This window comes from Sus scrofa, chromosome 18 (genome assembly GCF_054392235.1).
Source record: "Sus scrofa isolate SSC_HxYL_T2T_F1_AM1 chromosome 18, Sscrofa_HxYL_maternal_Yorkshire_Landrace_v2.0, whole genome shotgun sequence".
NCBI classification, from domain to species: Eukaryota; Metazoa; Chordata; class Mammalia; order Artiodactyla; family Suidae; genus Sus; species Sus scrofa.
Window position 1 is genome coordinate 49,711,263 of NC_139400.1, and position 13,250 is coordinate 49,724,512.

The 13,250-nt window shown below is 47.7% G+C and overlaps 1 protein-coding gene across 1 annotated transcript; it reads right to left on the reverse strand.

Moving 5' to 3' along the window:
* Nucleotides 1–1,971: 1,971 nt before the first annotated feature.
* LOC100624681 (uncharacterized) lies at nt 1,972–9,330 on the reverse strand. Its single transcript, XM_021078740.2, has 3 exons — nt 8,997–9,330; nt 8,338–8,487; nt 1,972–4,355 (listed from the first exon to the last, which is right to left on the reverse strand). Exons 1-3 carry the CDS (start codon nt 9,328–9,330, stop codon nt 2,674–2,676), a joined length of 2,166 nt encoding a protein of 721 aa, XP_020934399.2. The 3' UTR covers nt 1,972–2,673.
* Nucleotides 9,331–13,250: the final 3,920 nt, after the last annotated feature.

Consider the following 13,250-nt stretch of genomic DNA (forward strand, 5'->3'; position numbering starts at 1 on the left):
TCTTTTCTTTCTTTCTTTCTTTTTTTTTTTTTTGCCTTTTAGGGCCACACCTGCAGCCTGTGGAAGTTCCCAGGCTAGGGGTCTAATCGGAGCTACAGCTGCCGGCCTATGCCACAGCCACAGCAACGGCAGATCCAAGCTGCATCTGTGACCTATACCAGGGCTCATGTCAATGCTGGATCCTTAACCCACTGAGAGAGGCCAGGGATTGAACCTGCAACCTCATGGTTCCTAGTCAGATTTATTTCTGCTGTGCCACAACAGTACCTCCTGCACTATACCTTTTAAAAGGGTGGATTTTAGGGTACATGAATTATATCTCAGTTTTTAAAGTGAGACCTATTTAATATCTGATTTAATCATGTCTAATGTAACCCTATAAGAAATACAAACTTTTCCATGAGCGACAGTCCAAGCTGTGGCTGCTGAAGCACCCTGTCTTCACCCATGCATCAAATCCCTCTGTGATTAAGACTGAGCAGAAGAATTGGGGAAGACTGGTGGACCTTTCATTTAAAAATGCTGAACTGGAGTTCCTGCCGTGGCGCAGTGGTTAACGAATCCTACTAGGAACCATGAGGTTGCGGGTTCGATCCCTGGCCTTGCCGGTTAAGGGTCCAGCATTGCTGTGAGCTGTGGTATAGGTCGCAGACTCAGCTTGGATCTGGCGTTGCTGTGGCAGTGGCGTAGGCCAGAGACAATACCTCCAATTAGACCCCTAGCCTAGGAACCTCCATGTGCTGTGGGTGCAGCCCTAAAAAAGACCAAAAAAAAAAAAAAAAAGCTGAACTTTGGTCTTTTAACTGACCAAGACAAGGGATATTAGTTTTGGTTCTCAACTGTAATGGACTTTAATATTTTTGGATTTCGATTTGCAAAGAGATTGAATTTTTGTACTTTGATGTCTCCTTGTAAACTTGGTAGTAGGAGAGGATAATATTTAAGTTTGGGCATCTCTCAAGTGGTTGGCATTTTTGCTTGGGGTCATAGTGCTCTGACACGGGGTAGACCATGGGCTGGGTATATGTTGAGGTGGGAAGTAAAATGAATTTTCACACTTGGAAATATAAAGTTTTTTTTTTTTTTTTTTTTTTTTGCCTTTTCTAGGGCTGCTCCTGCAGCATATGGAGGTTCCCAGGCTAGGGGTCCAATCGGAGCTGTAGCCGCCGGCCTACACCACAGCTCACGGCAATGCCAGATCCTTAACCCACTGAGCAAGGCCAGGGATCGAACCCGCAACCTCATGGTTCCTAGTCGGATTTGTTAACCACTGAGCCACGATGGGAACTCCTGGAAATATAAAAGTCTTAAAATTGCCCTAGGAGTTCCCATTGTGGCTCAGCGTTTAACGAACCGGGCTAGTACCCATGAGGACTTAGGTTTGATCTCTGGCCTTGCTCAGTGGGTTAAAGATCTGGCATTGCCATGAGCTGTGGTCACAGATGTGGCTTGGATCCCACATTGTTGTGGCTGTGGTGTAGGCTGGCAGCTACAGCTCCAATTTGACCGCTAGCCTGGGAACCTCCATATGCCCCGGATTCGGCCCTAAAAAGACCAAAAAAAAAAAAAAAAAAAAAAAAAAGAAAAAAAAAGAAATTGCCTTAATGTTTTTATTTTTTGGTCAGTGCTGGTGGCATGTGGGAAGTTCACAGGGCAGGAATTGAACCCATGCCATAGCAGTGACAATGCTGGACCCTCAACCCGCTAAGCCACCAGGGAACTCCCTTAATTCATGTACCATTCTGACCATTCTCAGAGCCTGTTGGGGCAAAACTTAAAACTGCTTCCAATGATCAAGAAAACACCCAAAGGAACAATGGTTGGATTTTGAGATGACTTAGACATAATTTCATGACAGGCTATGCTCTGGTTCTCCAGAGCTAATGGTTAAGCCCAGTGGGTGAAAAGAAAAGATGGGGAGTGTAAGGGACGAATATATCTGAGGCAGGACAATCACCACTTTGTTTTGTTGAATTACAGTACTTTTTATTGAATAAAACTGAATTTATACAGAATTTTCGCCATCTAGTCACTCTCCACTCTAATTCCTGTTATAAAATTCAATAGGTTCAAGATTTCTACAGCACATTTGTCTCATTTCTCTACTTAGCCTGGATTAACCCCTTATCGCCTACGGGATACAAATCTGTAAGTGAAGAGAAACACTACCTGACTTCACCCCTTTCTTAGCCTTTCTCAGTTCCTCACAAGTCTCCCTTTGGCAGGATGGTCTCAACCTGAACCCTGCCCTGGCCGCCACTTGAGCTCGTGCTACTGTCTCCACTCCCACTCCAAACTTCCTGTTTCTTCAAACCACAGATTCCCAAATCTGTTAAAATTCTGTGCCCTCACACGGACCGGCCATTCCTAGCAATCGAGCTAGATCTATCTCCTCCTGACTGTCCCAGTCCAACTCCCCTTAGTGCCACCACCCAGCTCATCCAGCTCATCTTCTGCTAGAGCGCTCTTTCAGATTACACTGCAATTTCATAGAACAAAAGAAGTCTAGAGCGGGGTTCTCTTCGCAAATCCCATGAATGTGGGCACCTACAACTTAAGTGAAAATATACTTTCAAAACAGAGAAATAGTGATTTTTGACTTTGCATCCAGGACCCAGTAGAGAATGGTCACAGACAACCAAATAGGATATGAGCCCACTAGTCTCATTCCAGTCATTTGTGGGAGGTTCTCCTGGACTCCAGGCCTTTCAGCCTGGCCATGGTGTGTTTGCTTCGGAGCCTGTCACCGCTGCTCTCACAGCCATCCCGTGGTTCCGACTGATACACCTCAGGGATGCGCTCATATCCACCACGAACTTGCAGCAGCTTGTACTTATTTCTCGTGGGCCAGGCAATAAGCTGGGGAGGGAGAGCGCTCTCAGGGGGCACCCTGAGCATCCTCCCAGCCTTCTGATAAGACCTTCCTTTGGAAGCTGTCAGAGGGCTCTGCAGACTCACTTCTTCAAGGAGGCATTCGACCTCATCCATTTCATCCTCACCTTCCTCTTCCAACTCAGAGTCTCCTGAATCCTCAGGAATCACCATGTTCAAGGCAGCACTTTTCTTCAACAAACAGACTGTCTTAACATTGGAGAAGCTGCCCTGGTCTTTCAGCTTCCTGCCTCTCACTGTCTTTTTAATCTTTTCACTCCTTTTGAAGTTCTCTTTAGACGCCTCCCCAGTCTCATCTTTCATGCGCTCTTCATCTGGACCTAATTTCCTATTCACGACTGGTTTTCTCCATGATCTCTTGGCTTGGCAGTCTGGCAATGTCTCTTTCCCTCTGGAGGGCATCTGGTGGGGATACGTCTCTAGCTGTGACTCAAACCAACTCACACCATACTGGATGCCCTCATCCACTTCACTGAATTGGCCCTCCCAGGTAGGGGAGACACTGTGCTCCTCAGAGTTAATCTCTTCCTCATCTTCATCTTCATCCTGGTTCCCACTCTCCTTCTGCTCTGCATCCTTATCCATGTCGCACTGGATGCCCTCATCAACTGTGCTGAGCTGGGCTGACCAAGGAGGGGAGAACCCGTGGTCCTCATAGTTATTCTCTACCTCCTCTTCATACTCATCTTCATCCTGGTTCCCACTCTCCTTCTGCTCTGCATCACACTGGATGCCCTCATTGACTTTATACAGCATGGGCGGCGGGAAGGAATAACGAGAACCCTTGGGGAGGCTATGAAGGTCACCTCCAGAGGGCATTTCCTGAGAGTATTGTTTGAGCTGTACACTCTCAGCTTCTTTGTTTAGCAGCGGGGAATGTGGGGACATTGTTGGGGAGGTAGAACCCCCCTCATAGAGGCTTTCATAATCATCACAATCATACACATAGAGGTCCTCGTATTTCCACCACGGGCACACTGGTCCCTTTATACTGCTTTCTGATGCAGACTCAGGGGATTGGCCAGATTGTGCAGCACAGCACTGCTTCGTGTCACCCTGAGTGGTCCCATCTACTTTGTCGACCTGGGCCAACCAGGTAGGGGAGGGAACATGCCCCTCAGGGTAGCTACTGCTCTCTACCTCTTTCTTTTCACCTACATTCTCAGGGGAAAATGTATCCGGAGGGTTACTGGTCACCCTTCCTATGTCACGGCTGTCCCCTTCTGAGGGCATGTCTTCATTTTCATTCAAGTTTTCGTCCTGTTGAGGTTCAGTTTCTGTTTGTGTGTCTTTTGTTTTCATTCTTTCGCAGTGGCCACCGTATTGTGGTGCCATGCTATAAAACAGAGGGACTATGGGTCTTTGGTTAAGAGCAGTGGGCAATGGGGACTGAGGGACGAGGAAGCCAGGATACTCAATGAACACCATGGGATATGGAAAATACAGACTTCCGTTTGTGAAACCTAGAAAGAGAAAGGGATGGTTAGCCATTTTGTCTCCTGCAGCCAGTCACAACATTCAGCCAGTGCACACCTGCAGAGACACAACTGTTCCAATCCACCAAAAGGACTATCACCTAGTCTTTTTTTTTTTTTTTTTTTTTTTTTTTTTTTTAGTGTTTTTAGAGCTGTACCCATGGCACCCATGGCATATGGAGGTTCCCAGGCTAGGGGTCAAATCAAAGCTGTAGCTATTGGCTTACCCACCCACAGCAATGCCAGATCCTTAACCCACTGAGTGAGGCCAGGGATTGAACCTCTGTTCTCATGGATGCTAGTCAGATTCATTTCTGCTGAGCCACAATGGGAACTCCCCACCTAGTCTTCTGTTACCTCTTCAGCTACCAATGCAAACGACTTAAAAGTTTTCCCATTTTCTTGGTCTTTTTAGGGCTATACCCATGGCATATGGAGGTTCCCAGGCTAGGGGTTCAATTGGAGCTGTAGCCACCAGCCTACACCACAGCCACAGCTACACTAGATCCAAAGAGCCGTGTCTGTGACCTACACCACAGCTCATGGCAACACTGGATCCTTGGATCCTTAACCCACTGAGCATGAGGCCAGGGATTGAACCTGCGTCCTCATGGATGCTAGTCAGATTCAGTTCTGCTGAGCCATGATGGGAAGTCCCCCTTTTATTTTATTTTATTTTACTTTATTTTGTCTTTCGTCCTCTTAGGGCTGCACTTGGAGCATGCAGAGGTTCCCAGACTAGGGGTCTAATTGGAGCTGTAGCCACTGGCCTACGCCAGAGCCACTGAAACACCAGATCTGAGCTGAGTCTGCGAACTACACCACAGCCCACAGCAGCAATGGATCCTTAACCCACTGAGCAAGGCCAGGGATTGAACCTGCAACCTCATGATTCCTAGTTGGATTCATTTCTGCTGCGCCATGACAGAAACTTCCCCCATTTTTAAATGCAAACTACTAACAACTTTCTTAACCTGCCTCCCACACATCTCACAGGTCTATAATCCATTTTGCTCCCAGAACAATCTTTTTTTTTTTTTTTTTTTTTTTTTTGTCTTTTTGTCTTTTTAGGGCCATACCCAGGGCATATGGAGGTTCCCAAGCTAGGGGTCAAATTGGAGCTGTAGCTGCCTACACCACAGCCTCAGCAATGTCAGATCCAAGCCACATCTGCAACCTACACCACAGCTCACGCAACAGATTCTTAATCCAATGGGCAACAGATTCTTAATCCAATGGGCAACAGATTCTTAATCCAATGGGCAAGGTCAGGGATTTAACCTGTGTCCTCGAATCATAGATACTAGTCAGATTGTTTACAGGAACTCCAGAACATTCTTTCAGTACAATCCCCTGATCCTTACTCCAGTTGCAGTTGCGGGATTTAAATGGCTTATCATTGCCTGTCAGGATAATGAAGAACAACGACCACATTCCCAAGGATGGCAAAAAGCACCTCGGTTTTTAATCTATCTAGATTCTTCTATATCATCTTATTAAGATGTAGGTGATCCAGTAAGGACCTGGCTGTAGGTGGGTTCCTCCACATAATGCAATGTCTCTTCCCTTTTCTGGAAGATCCATCCTTCTTCACAGCTATCAAAGCCTAATGAATTAAAAATGAGAATCCTGCCAACAGACCTTGGCATTTTGCTAAGAAAAATCAGTTGGACAGAGAAAGGCAAATGCTGTACAGTATCTTATGTAAAAGCTAAAAAAAAATAAAATCACAGAAACAGTAGAATGGCAGTTAACAGACACAGGGTAAGGGGAAATTGGCAAATGTTGGCCAATCCCAAAAAACATCAAATTCAACTTATTGTGTAGAAGACAAACCTGAGGCAAAGGGAAGTTAAAGAGTTATTGAAATCAGCTTATTTATAAGGACATAATTCATCCCTCTCTTTTTTTTCTTTTTTTCTTTTTTTTAGGGCTGTACCCACGGCATATGGAAGTTCCCAGGCAAGGGGTTGAATTGGCGCTGCAGCTGCTGGCCTCTGCAACATCCAGAGCAATGCCAGATCCTTAATCCCCTGATCAAGGCCAGGGATCGAACCTGCATCCTCATAGATACCAGATAGATACCAGTCAGATTCGTTACCTCCGAGCTATGACGGGAACTCCCTTATCCCTCTAGTTCATTCCTATAGTACTGTGTGCTGCCTGTCTTAATATTTTAAGGTGGCAGTCTTCTAGATACTGGACATATAAAATGCCTGGAAGTCACTCACTCCTAAAACAGTAAAAAGCTAATGTATCAGAACTCAGATCTTTCACAGTAGTGAGATTACAGGGAAAACTGCTACCCCCAATCCTGGTACAATCACAACTTGTAAGAACACAAAACCTGTAGGGGACTGATCTGTATAGAGCCAAGGAGAAATGCCTTAAATCCTAAAATTACAGGTTTCTGAAGACAGTAAAGCCTATACATTTTTTTCTGAGTAAAATTTGAGTCAGATCTTATCTACAGGACAAATAATATAAACCTTAAAGGTATGGAAGAGATATAGCAACTCAGCCTGTGAATTCAAAGATAGAAATTGTAGTTCACAGGCCATAAGCTGGCACAACTCCCTTTTGCTTAAGCTGTGTGTACTATTAGCTGAGAATATTGACTGATAGATAAATTCAAAAGCTCTCCTTATTACACCTAGTTTTCTACTTGGAAAGCTTCATAATATAAACAACATGCTTCACCTACAGCAGGATACACAAAGAGCAAGTTGAACATTATCTTCCTACTGGGAGGTGTGAGAGGGGGGAAACACTCCATGGAGCCGCCTGCCTGCCTAAGGCCCCTGCACCACCCTGCCTAAAGCCTCTGCCCATCATGGACTGAATGAAATATCCCAGACATCTACCCGCCAAACATTTTCTTTTTTTCTTTTGGTCTTTTTGTCCTTTTTACGGCCGAACCCGTGGCATATATAGGTTCCCAGGCTAGGGGTTGAATCGGAGCTGTAGCCGCCGGCCTACGCCAGAACCACAGCAACGCGGGATCCGAGCCGCATCTGTGACCTACACCAAAGATCACGGCAATGCCAGATCCTTAACCCACTGAGCAAGGCCAGGGATCGAACCCATAACCTCAGGGTTCCTAGTCAGATTCCACTGGGCCATGACAGGAACTCCCTCCAAACATTTTCAAGTATCACTTGTCAGTCTTCCTCCAAAGGACTTTTCAGACCTCCCCATAAGAGCTTTTAGAACCTTTAGGCCTTGTAGAAGAAATTACAGGGACGAGGAGCTCTAAGGTACCTCTGCCAAGCAGCCTGCTCTCAGAGCATGAGGAGACTCTGGTTGGACTGCTGTGTGACCCTGGGCTGGTCACTGACTGGGAGCCTCAGTCCCTCATGTGGAATCAAGGACAGCAATGCTGCCTCGCCCATGGCTTGTTGTGGTCAAATGCGAGAACCCATGTGTAGTATTCAGCAGAGTCAGCAGAGTCACTGGCATGAAGCTAGAATTCAAGTGTTTCCTGTGACCCTGGACTACAAACACTGCCCCACGGTGCTGCCACCATCTCTTTGGTGTCAGCACAGGGCGAGGAAGGGAGGCGTGGAAAAAGGGGTTAGAAAACCTTCAGGCTGGAGTTCCCGTCGTGGCGCAGTGGTTAACGAATCCGACTAGGAACCATGAGGTTGCGGGTTCGGTCCCTGCCCTTGCTCAGTGGGTTAACGATCCGGCGTTGCCGTGAGCTGTGGTGTAGGTTGCAGACGCGGCTCGGATCCCGCGTTGCTGTGGCTCTGGTGTAGGCCGGTGGCTACAGCTCCGATTCAACCCCTAGCCTGGGAACCTCCATATGCCGCGGGAGCGGCCCAAGAAATAGCAACAATAACAACAACAACAACCAAAAAGACAAAAGACAAAAAAAAAAAAAAAAAAAAAAAAAGAAAACCTTCAGGCTTTGGTTGACAGGGAGGGTCCCTAATCCCATTGAACCTCTTTGAGGCTTCAGATTCCTTACCTGCCCCTGGAATGGAGAGTGGATTATAGGTGGCATTCTGGTACCAGGGACCCAGGAGAGGCTGCTGGGTCACGGGGGGCACAGGAAAGAAAGGTCCGATGTTCCTGCCCTCACAAGTCTGGTTGTTTCCTGAAGAGTCCATTTTCCAGGCTGAAAAACAAAGGTTCGGAGTTAGGGAAGGGCAGCTGGACTCAACCCTGCAAAGTGCTGTGGAGGAAGAAAGCCATCCTGGTCCCCCATCACAACTGAAAAGCCTGGGTGGCAGGTCCCTTATCTTTTCTTTCAGCCACCCTGGGATGGGGACACGAGGTGCTGCCCTGTGTTCCGACCCAGGGAGCAGAGGCCCGGGCCCCCGTCGTGCTGAGCAAGTCTAGGCTCCCCAGGCAGCAGCACCTTGGGGACATGAGGCCTTGCAGGTGCGGGGCGACCCAGTGCCGGGAGCCAAGCGCCAGAAGCCGCACTGCCGAGGGGGCTGAGGCCCAGGCTGCACCCGCTTCTCTGAGGCCTCTCCAGCCTGCCCCTCAGCCTCTGTCCCAGGCCCAACCCCTCCTCAGACAGCGAATCCAGGCCCCGGGGTCTGTGCTTCTTCACGCCCCTCTCCCCTCAGGCCAGTCTGTTCTGAGCCACCCATGACCGCAACTCCGGTTCTCGACACCCACCTGCTCTACCTCGAAGTCGGGGACTGGGAGCCTCTGCGTGCAGCACGACGCCCTGCAGGGACTCCACCTGGGAGACAAGGGAGCCTGTGGGTGGGGAGGCAGAGGCTCCAGCTTTTATCTGCTCCACGCGGAAGCCCCGCCTTTCAAGCAGGCCCCGCCCCGCCCCACCCTGCGCAGGCGCCTTAGCCCATAGGCCAGGGGCGCCCAACAAAGGCTTTGGGAGAAACTGGTCCTTGACATTTGGAGGGAAGCGGTCCTCTGCATCCTGCTCCCAGGTGAACCCTGAAGCACCCTGGCCTTGGCTCCTCTGAAGGACAGAGCCCTTCCTGGCCATCTCACTCTCCCGGACCGTCCCCTCCTCTGAGTGTGGAGTTGGGACAGGTCGTGGCTGCTCCTCTGAGCTCCTGGTCTCTTTCCATCCTCGGGCCTAGAGCCGCTGACGCTTAAGGAAGAGGAGAAGCAGAGAGGAAGGAGGCCAGCCTGGGCGGAGGACAGACAGCCCTGAGAGGAGGAAGGGGCACAGAGGTGGGATGAACACGTTTGCTGAATGCTGGGGAGAGCAACCTCTCGGGGGAAGGGGCTCCTGCAGGTGGGACGCCACTGGCGGGGAAGTGGAGGGACAGAAAGGCGCTGGCGTGTGTGTGGGTGACGGATGGGCATCTCGGAAGGGCCGCTGGTGCCTACAGAGTGCTCTGTGCGTGAGAGGAAGGAAAGCCCTAGGACAGGGAATGGGAGGTAGTGAAGGGGCATCCTGGGGTTGTAAGGAGGAGTTTGGCTTTTGAAAGGCAGGGATTGAGTTCTCTGAGTCTCGGGGATGGAGAGACAGGGAGACCCGACTGATGTGGAGGGAGAGGGATGTCAGGACGATGGGAGAGAGGAGCCCAGCCTGGGTCCAGTGCTTGGCCTTGGACAGAAGGTCTGTGAGGTGGGAGGGAATTTAAGGTGGGAGGAGTGAAGGCAGGAGTTAAAGGGTACTAGCGCCTGATGACCTTGTTGTTACTATTTTCTCAGCCAAGAGAGGCAGGAATAGGAAGTTCTCTTGTGGCGCAGTGGGTTAAGGATCCAGCATTGTCACTGCAGTGGCTTGGGTCCCTGACGTGGCCCCATTTCAGTCCCTGGCCTGGGACCTTTCATGGCTGGGGTGGCCGCCAAAAAAACAGGCAAACAAAACTTCTTGAAGGAAACAGAAAGCTTGAAATGATTGCATTACCAGGTAGAAATTCTGTGTGGCCAGCAATGGCAGTTGGTGGAACAGAATAAAGGGGTTTTTTTTCGCCCTAATGGACTGCTCGAGAGTGGCCTGGTGACTTCTTGGCCTCACAACGGACCCCGTCTACTTCACTCTTTACCCCACCATCCTTAGCACTGGCTTCCTCCTTCAACCTGCCACGTTGTCCAAATGCTTGTTCCAAGCAGAAAGCAAAAGGAAGTCAAGGGAAACGGTGAGGAGGTGAAAGGGGGATTTGGGGAGCAGCCCGAAGGGAGCACAGCAGCTGCCCAGTCATCAGGGTTGTTCTTAGGGCGTTGTACTAGACGGCAAACTGCAGCTTTGGATTCTATCTCCTTGGTTACCCCCCACTGACAGGCAGTGTGGGAGCCCTTGCCTGTGAGCTGGGCGTGTTGCCACTTGGAATAAAGTGGGATGCTGTGACTGAGAGTGGAGAATAGATATTGATTGGGCAGGTCAGTAGCAGTGTCTGCTGTGGTGCTTCAGCCATCGAAAGAGGCGGTATTCTCCCACTCCCTTTGCTCTGTATTGTCCCCAGTCATGCTCCTCCCTTCCCATTACAGGCAAGTTTCTTTCTTTCTTTTTTTGGTCTTTTTTGTCTTTTTGGGGCCATACACATGGCATATGGAGGTTCCCAGGCTAGGGGTCTAATCGGAGCTGTAGCCACCAGCCTACACCACAGCCACAGCAATGCCAGATCTGAGCTGCGTCTGTGACCTACACCACAGCTCACGGCATTGCCAGATCCTTGACCCACTGAGTGAGGCCAGGGATCGAACCCGCAGCCTCATGGTTCCTAGTCGGATTCTTTTCCGCTGCGCCATAATGGGAACTCTGGCAAGTTTCTTTATAAAGGGCCATAACCACTCAGCCTTGTCTGCCTTCTATTCCTTTACTCAATGCAAATTCAGATGTTGTTGCCATTAGACTCAGTCATCTCCCCTCACCAAGGAGCCTTGTGCATCACTTGTTGCTAACTGGCTTGGGAACTTTTCAGTTCATGTCACTAAACCTCATCTCCCAGGTACCAGGTATTTTGAGCACTTTTCAAAAAAAGCTTAGACCTGTAAATTACTAAACAAATACAAATTTTATTTATTTATCCACCTGCAGCATATGGAAGTTCCCAGGCTAGGGGTTAAGTCAGAGCTGCAGCTGTGTACCTAAGCCACAGCACAACAATTCCAGATCCGCACTGCGTCTGTGACCTCAGCATAGTTCATGACAATTCTGGATCCTTAACCCACAGGGATTGAACCCGTGTCCTCATGAATTCTAGTTGGGTTGGTTACTGCTGAGCCGCAATGGGACTCCAAACAAATATAAATTTTAAATAGCAATGATATAGAACTAAACTATTTTAAAGATGAATAAAAAAGTACAAAGCTGCAAAGAGTGTTATGGTTGAATTGTGTCCTTTAAAAATCCTTCTTTTGGGGTTCCCTGGTGGCCTACTGATTAAGGATCTGGCATTGTCACTGCTGTGGCTCAGGTTTGACCCCTGGCCCTGGGAACCACTCCCCCGCCCCCAAAAAAGCAAAGAAAATTTGTGCTAATGAAAAGCTAAATTTTTTTTATTTTATTTTATTTTCCCACTGTACAGCCAGGGGGTCAGGTTATCCTTACATGTATACATTACAATTACAGTTTTTCCCCCACCATTTCTTCTGTTGCAACATGAGTATCTAGACATAGTTCTCAATGCTATTCAGCGGGATCTCCTTGTAAATCTATTCTAGGTTGTGTCTGATAAGCCCAAGCTCCCGATCCCTCCCACTCCCTCCCCCTCCCATCAGGCAACCACAAGTCTCTTCTCCAAGTCCATGATTTTCTCTTCTGAGGAGATGTTCATTTGTGCTGGATATTAGATTCCAGTTATAAGTGATATCATATGGTATTTGTCTTTGTCTTTCTGGCTCATTTCACTCAGTATGAGATTCTCTAGTTCCATCCATGTTGCTGCAAATGGCATGATGTCATCCTTTTTTATGGCTGAGTAGTATTCCATTGTGTATATATACCACATCGTCCGAATCCAATCCTCTGTCGATGGACATTTGGATTGTTTCCATGTCCAGAAAAAAGCTAAATTTGTTAAAAAAAAATTCTGTTAATTTAAAACCCCCAGGACTTCAGACGGGGACTGTATTTGGAGTTTGAGCTTTTAATGAGGAAATTAAGGTAAAACGAGATCATCTGGTTTGTCTAATCCAGCATAACTAGTGGCCTTTCAAGAAAATGGGATTAAGGACCCAGACATGTGCAAGTACAAAGAAAAATCATGTATTGATGATCTGCAAACCCGGAGAAACCACAAGAAGGAACTAAACTTACTGACACCTTGAACTTGGACTTGTAGACACCAGAACACTGAGAAAATAAATAACTACTGTTTATCCACCTAATCTATTTATAGTATTTGGTGTGGCAGTTTTAGCAAACTAATGCAGAGGCAATGAATAAAGAACAGGATAGTTTGTTGTTTTGTGTACCACAATAGGAAAAAAGAAATAACTTTTCTTTCTTTTTTCTTTTCTTCTTCTTCTTTTTTTTTTTTTTTTTTTTTTTTGCTTTTTTAGGGCCGCACCCAAGGCATACGGAAGTTCCCAGTCTAGAGGTGGAATTGGAGCTACAGCTGCCGGACTAAAACATAGCCACAGCAACATCAGATCCAAGCCAAGTCTGAAACTACACCACAGCTCACAGCCACACCAGATTCTTAACCCACTGAGTGAGGCCAGGGATTGAACCCACATCCTTGTTGATACTACTCAGGTTCGTGACCACTGAGCCACAGGGGGAATTCCTGTACTTTATGTATTATTAATCTTTCATTAGCTTTCTACAACAATTCCTTCAATGAGGGCTTTTTGGAATTTTTAAAAAATAATATTGTAAAAATATGTTTTTATTTTTAAAGCCACACCCATAGCATGCAGAAGTTCCCAGGCCAGGGATCGAATATGTGCTACAGCAGCGAAAACAGCCAGTTCTTTAACCCACTGTGCCAGGGAATTCCTATTTTT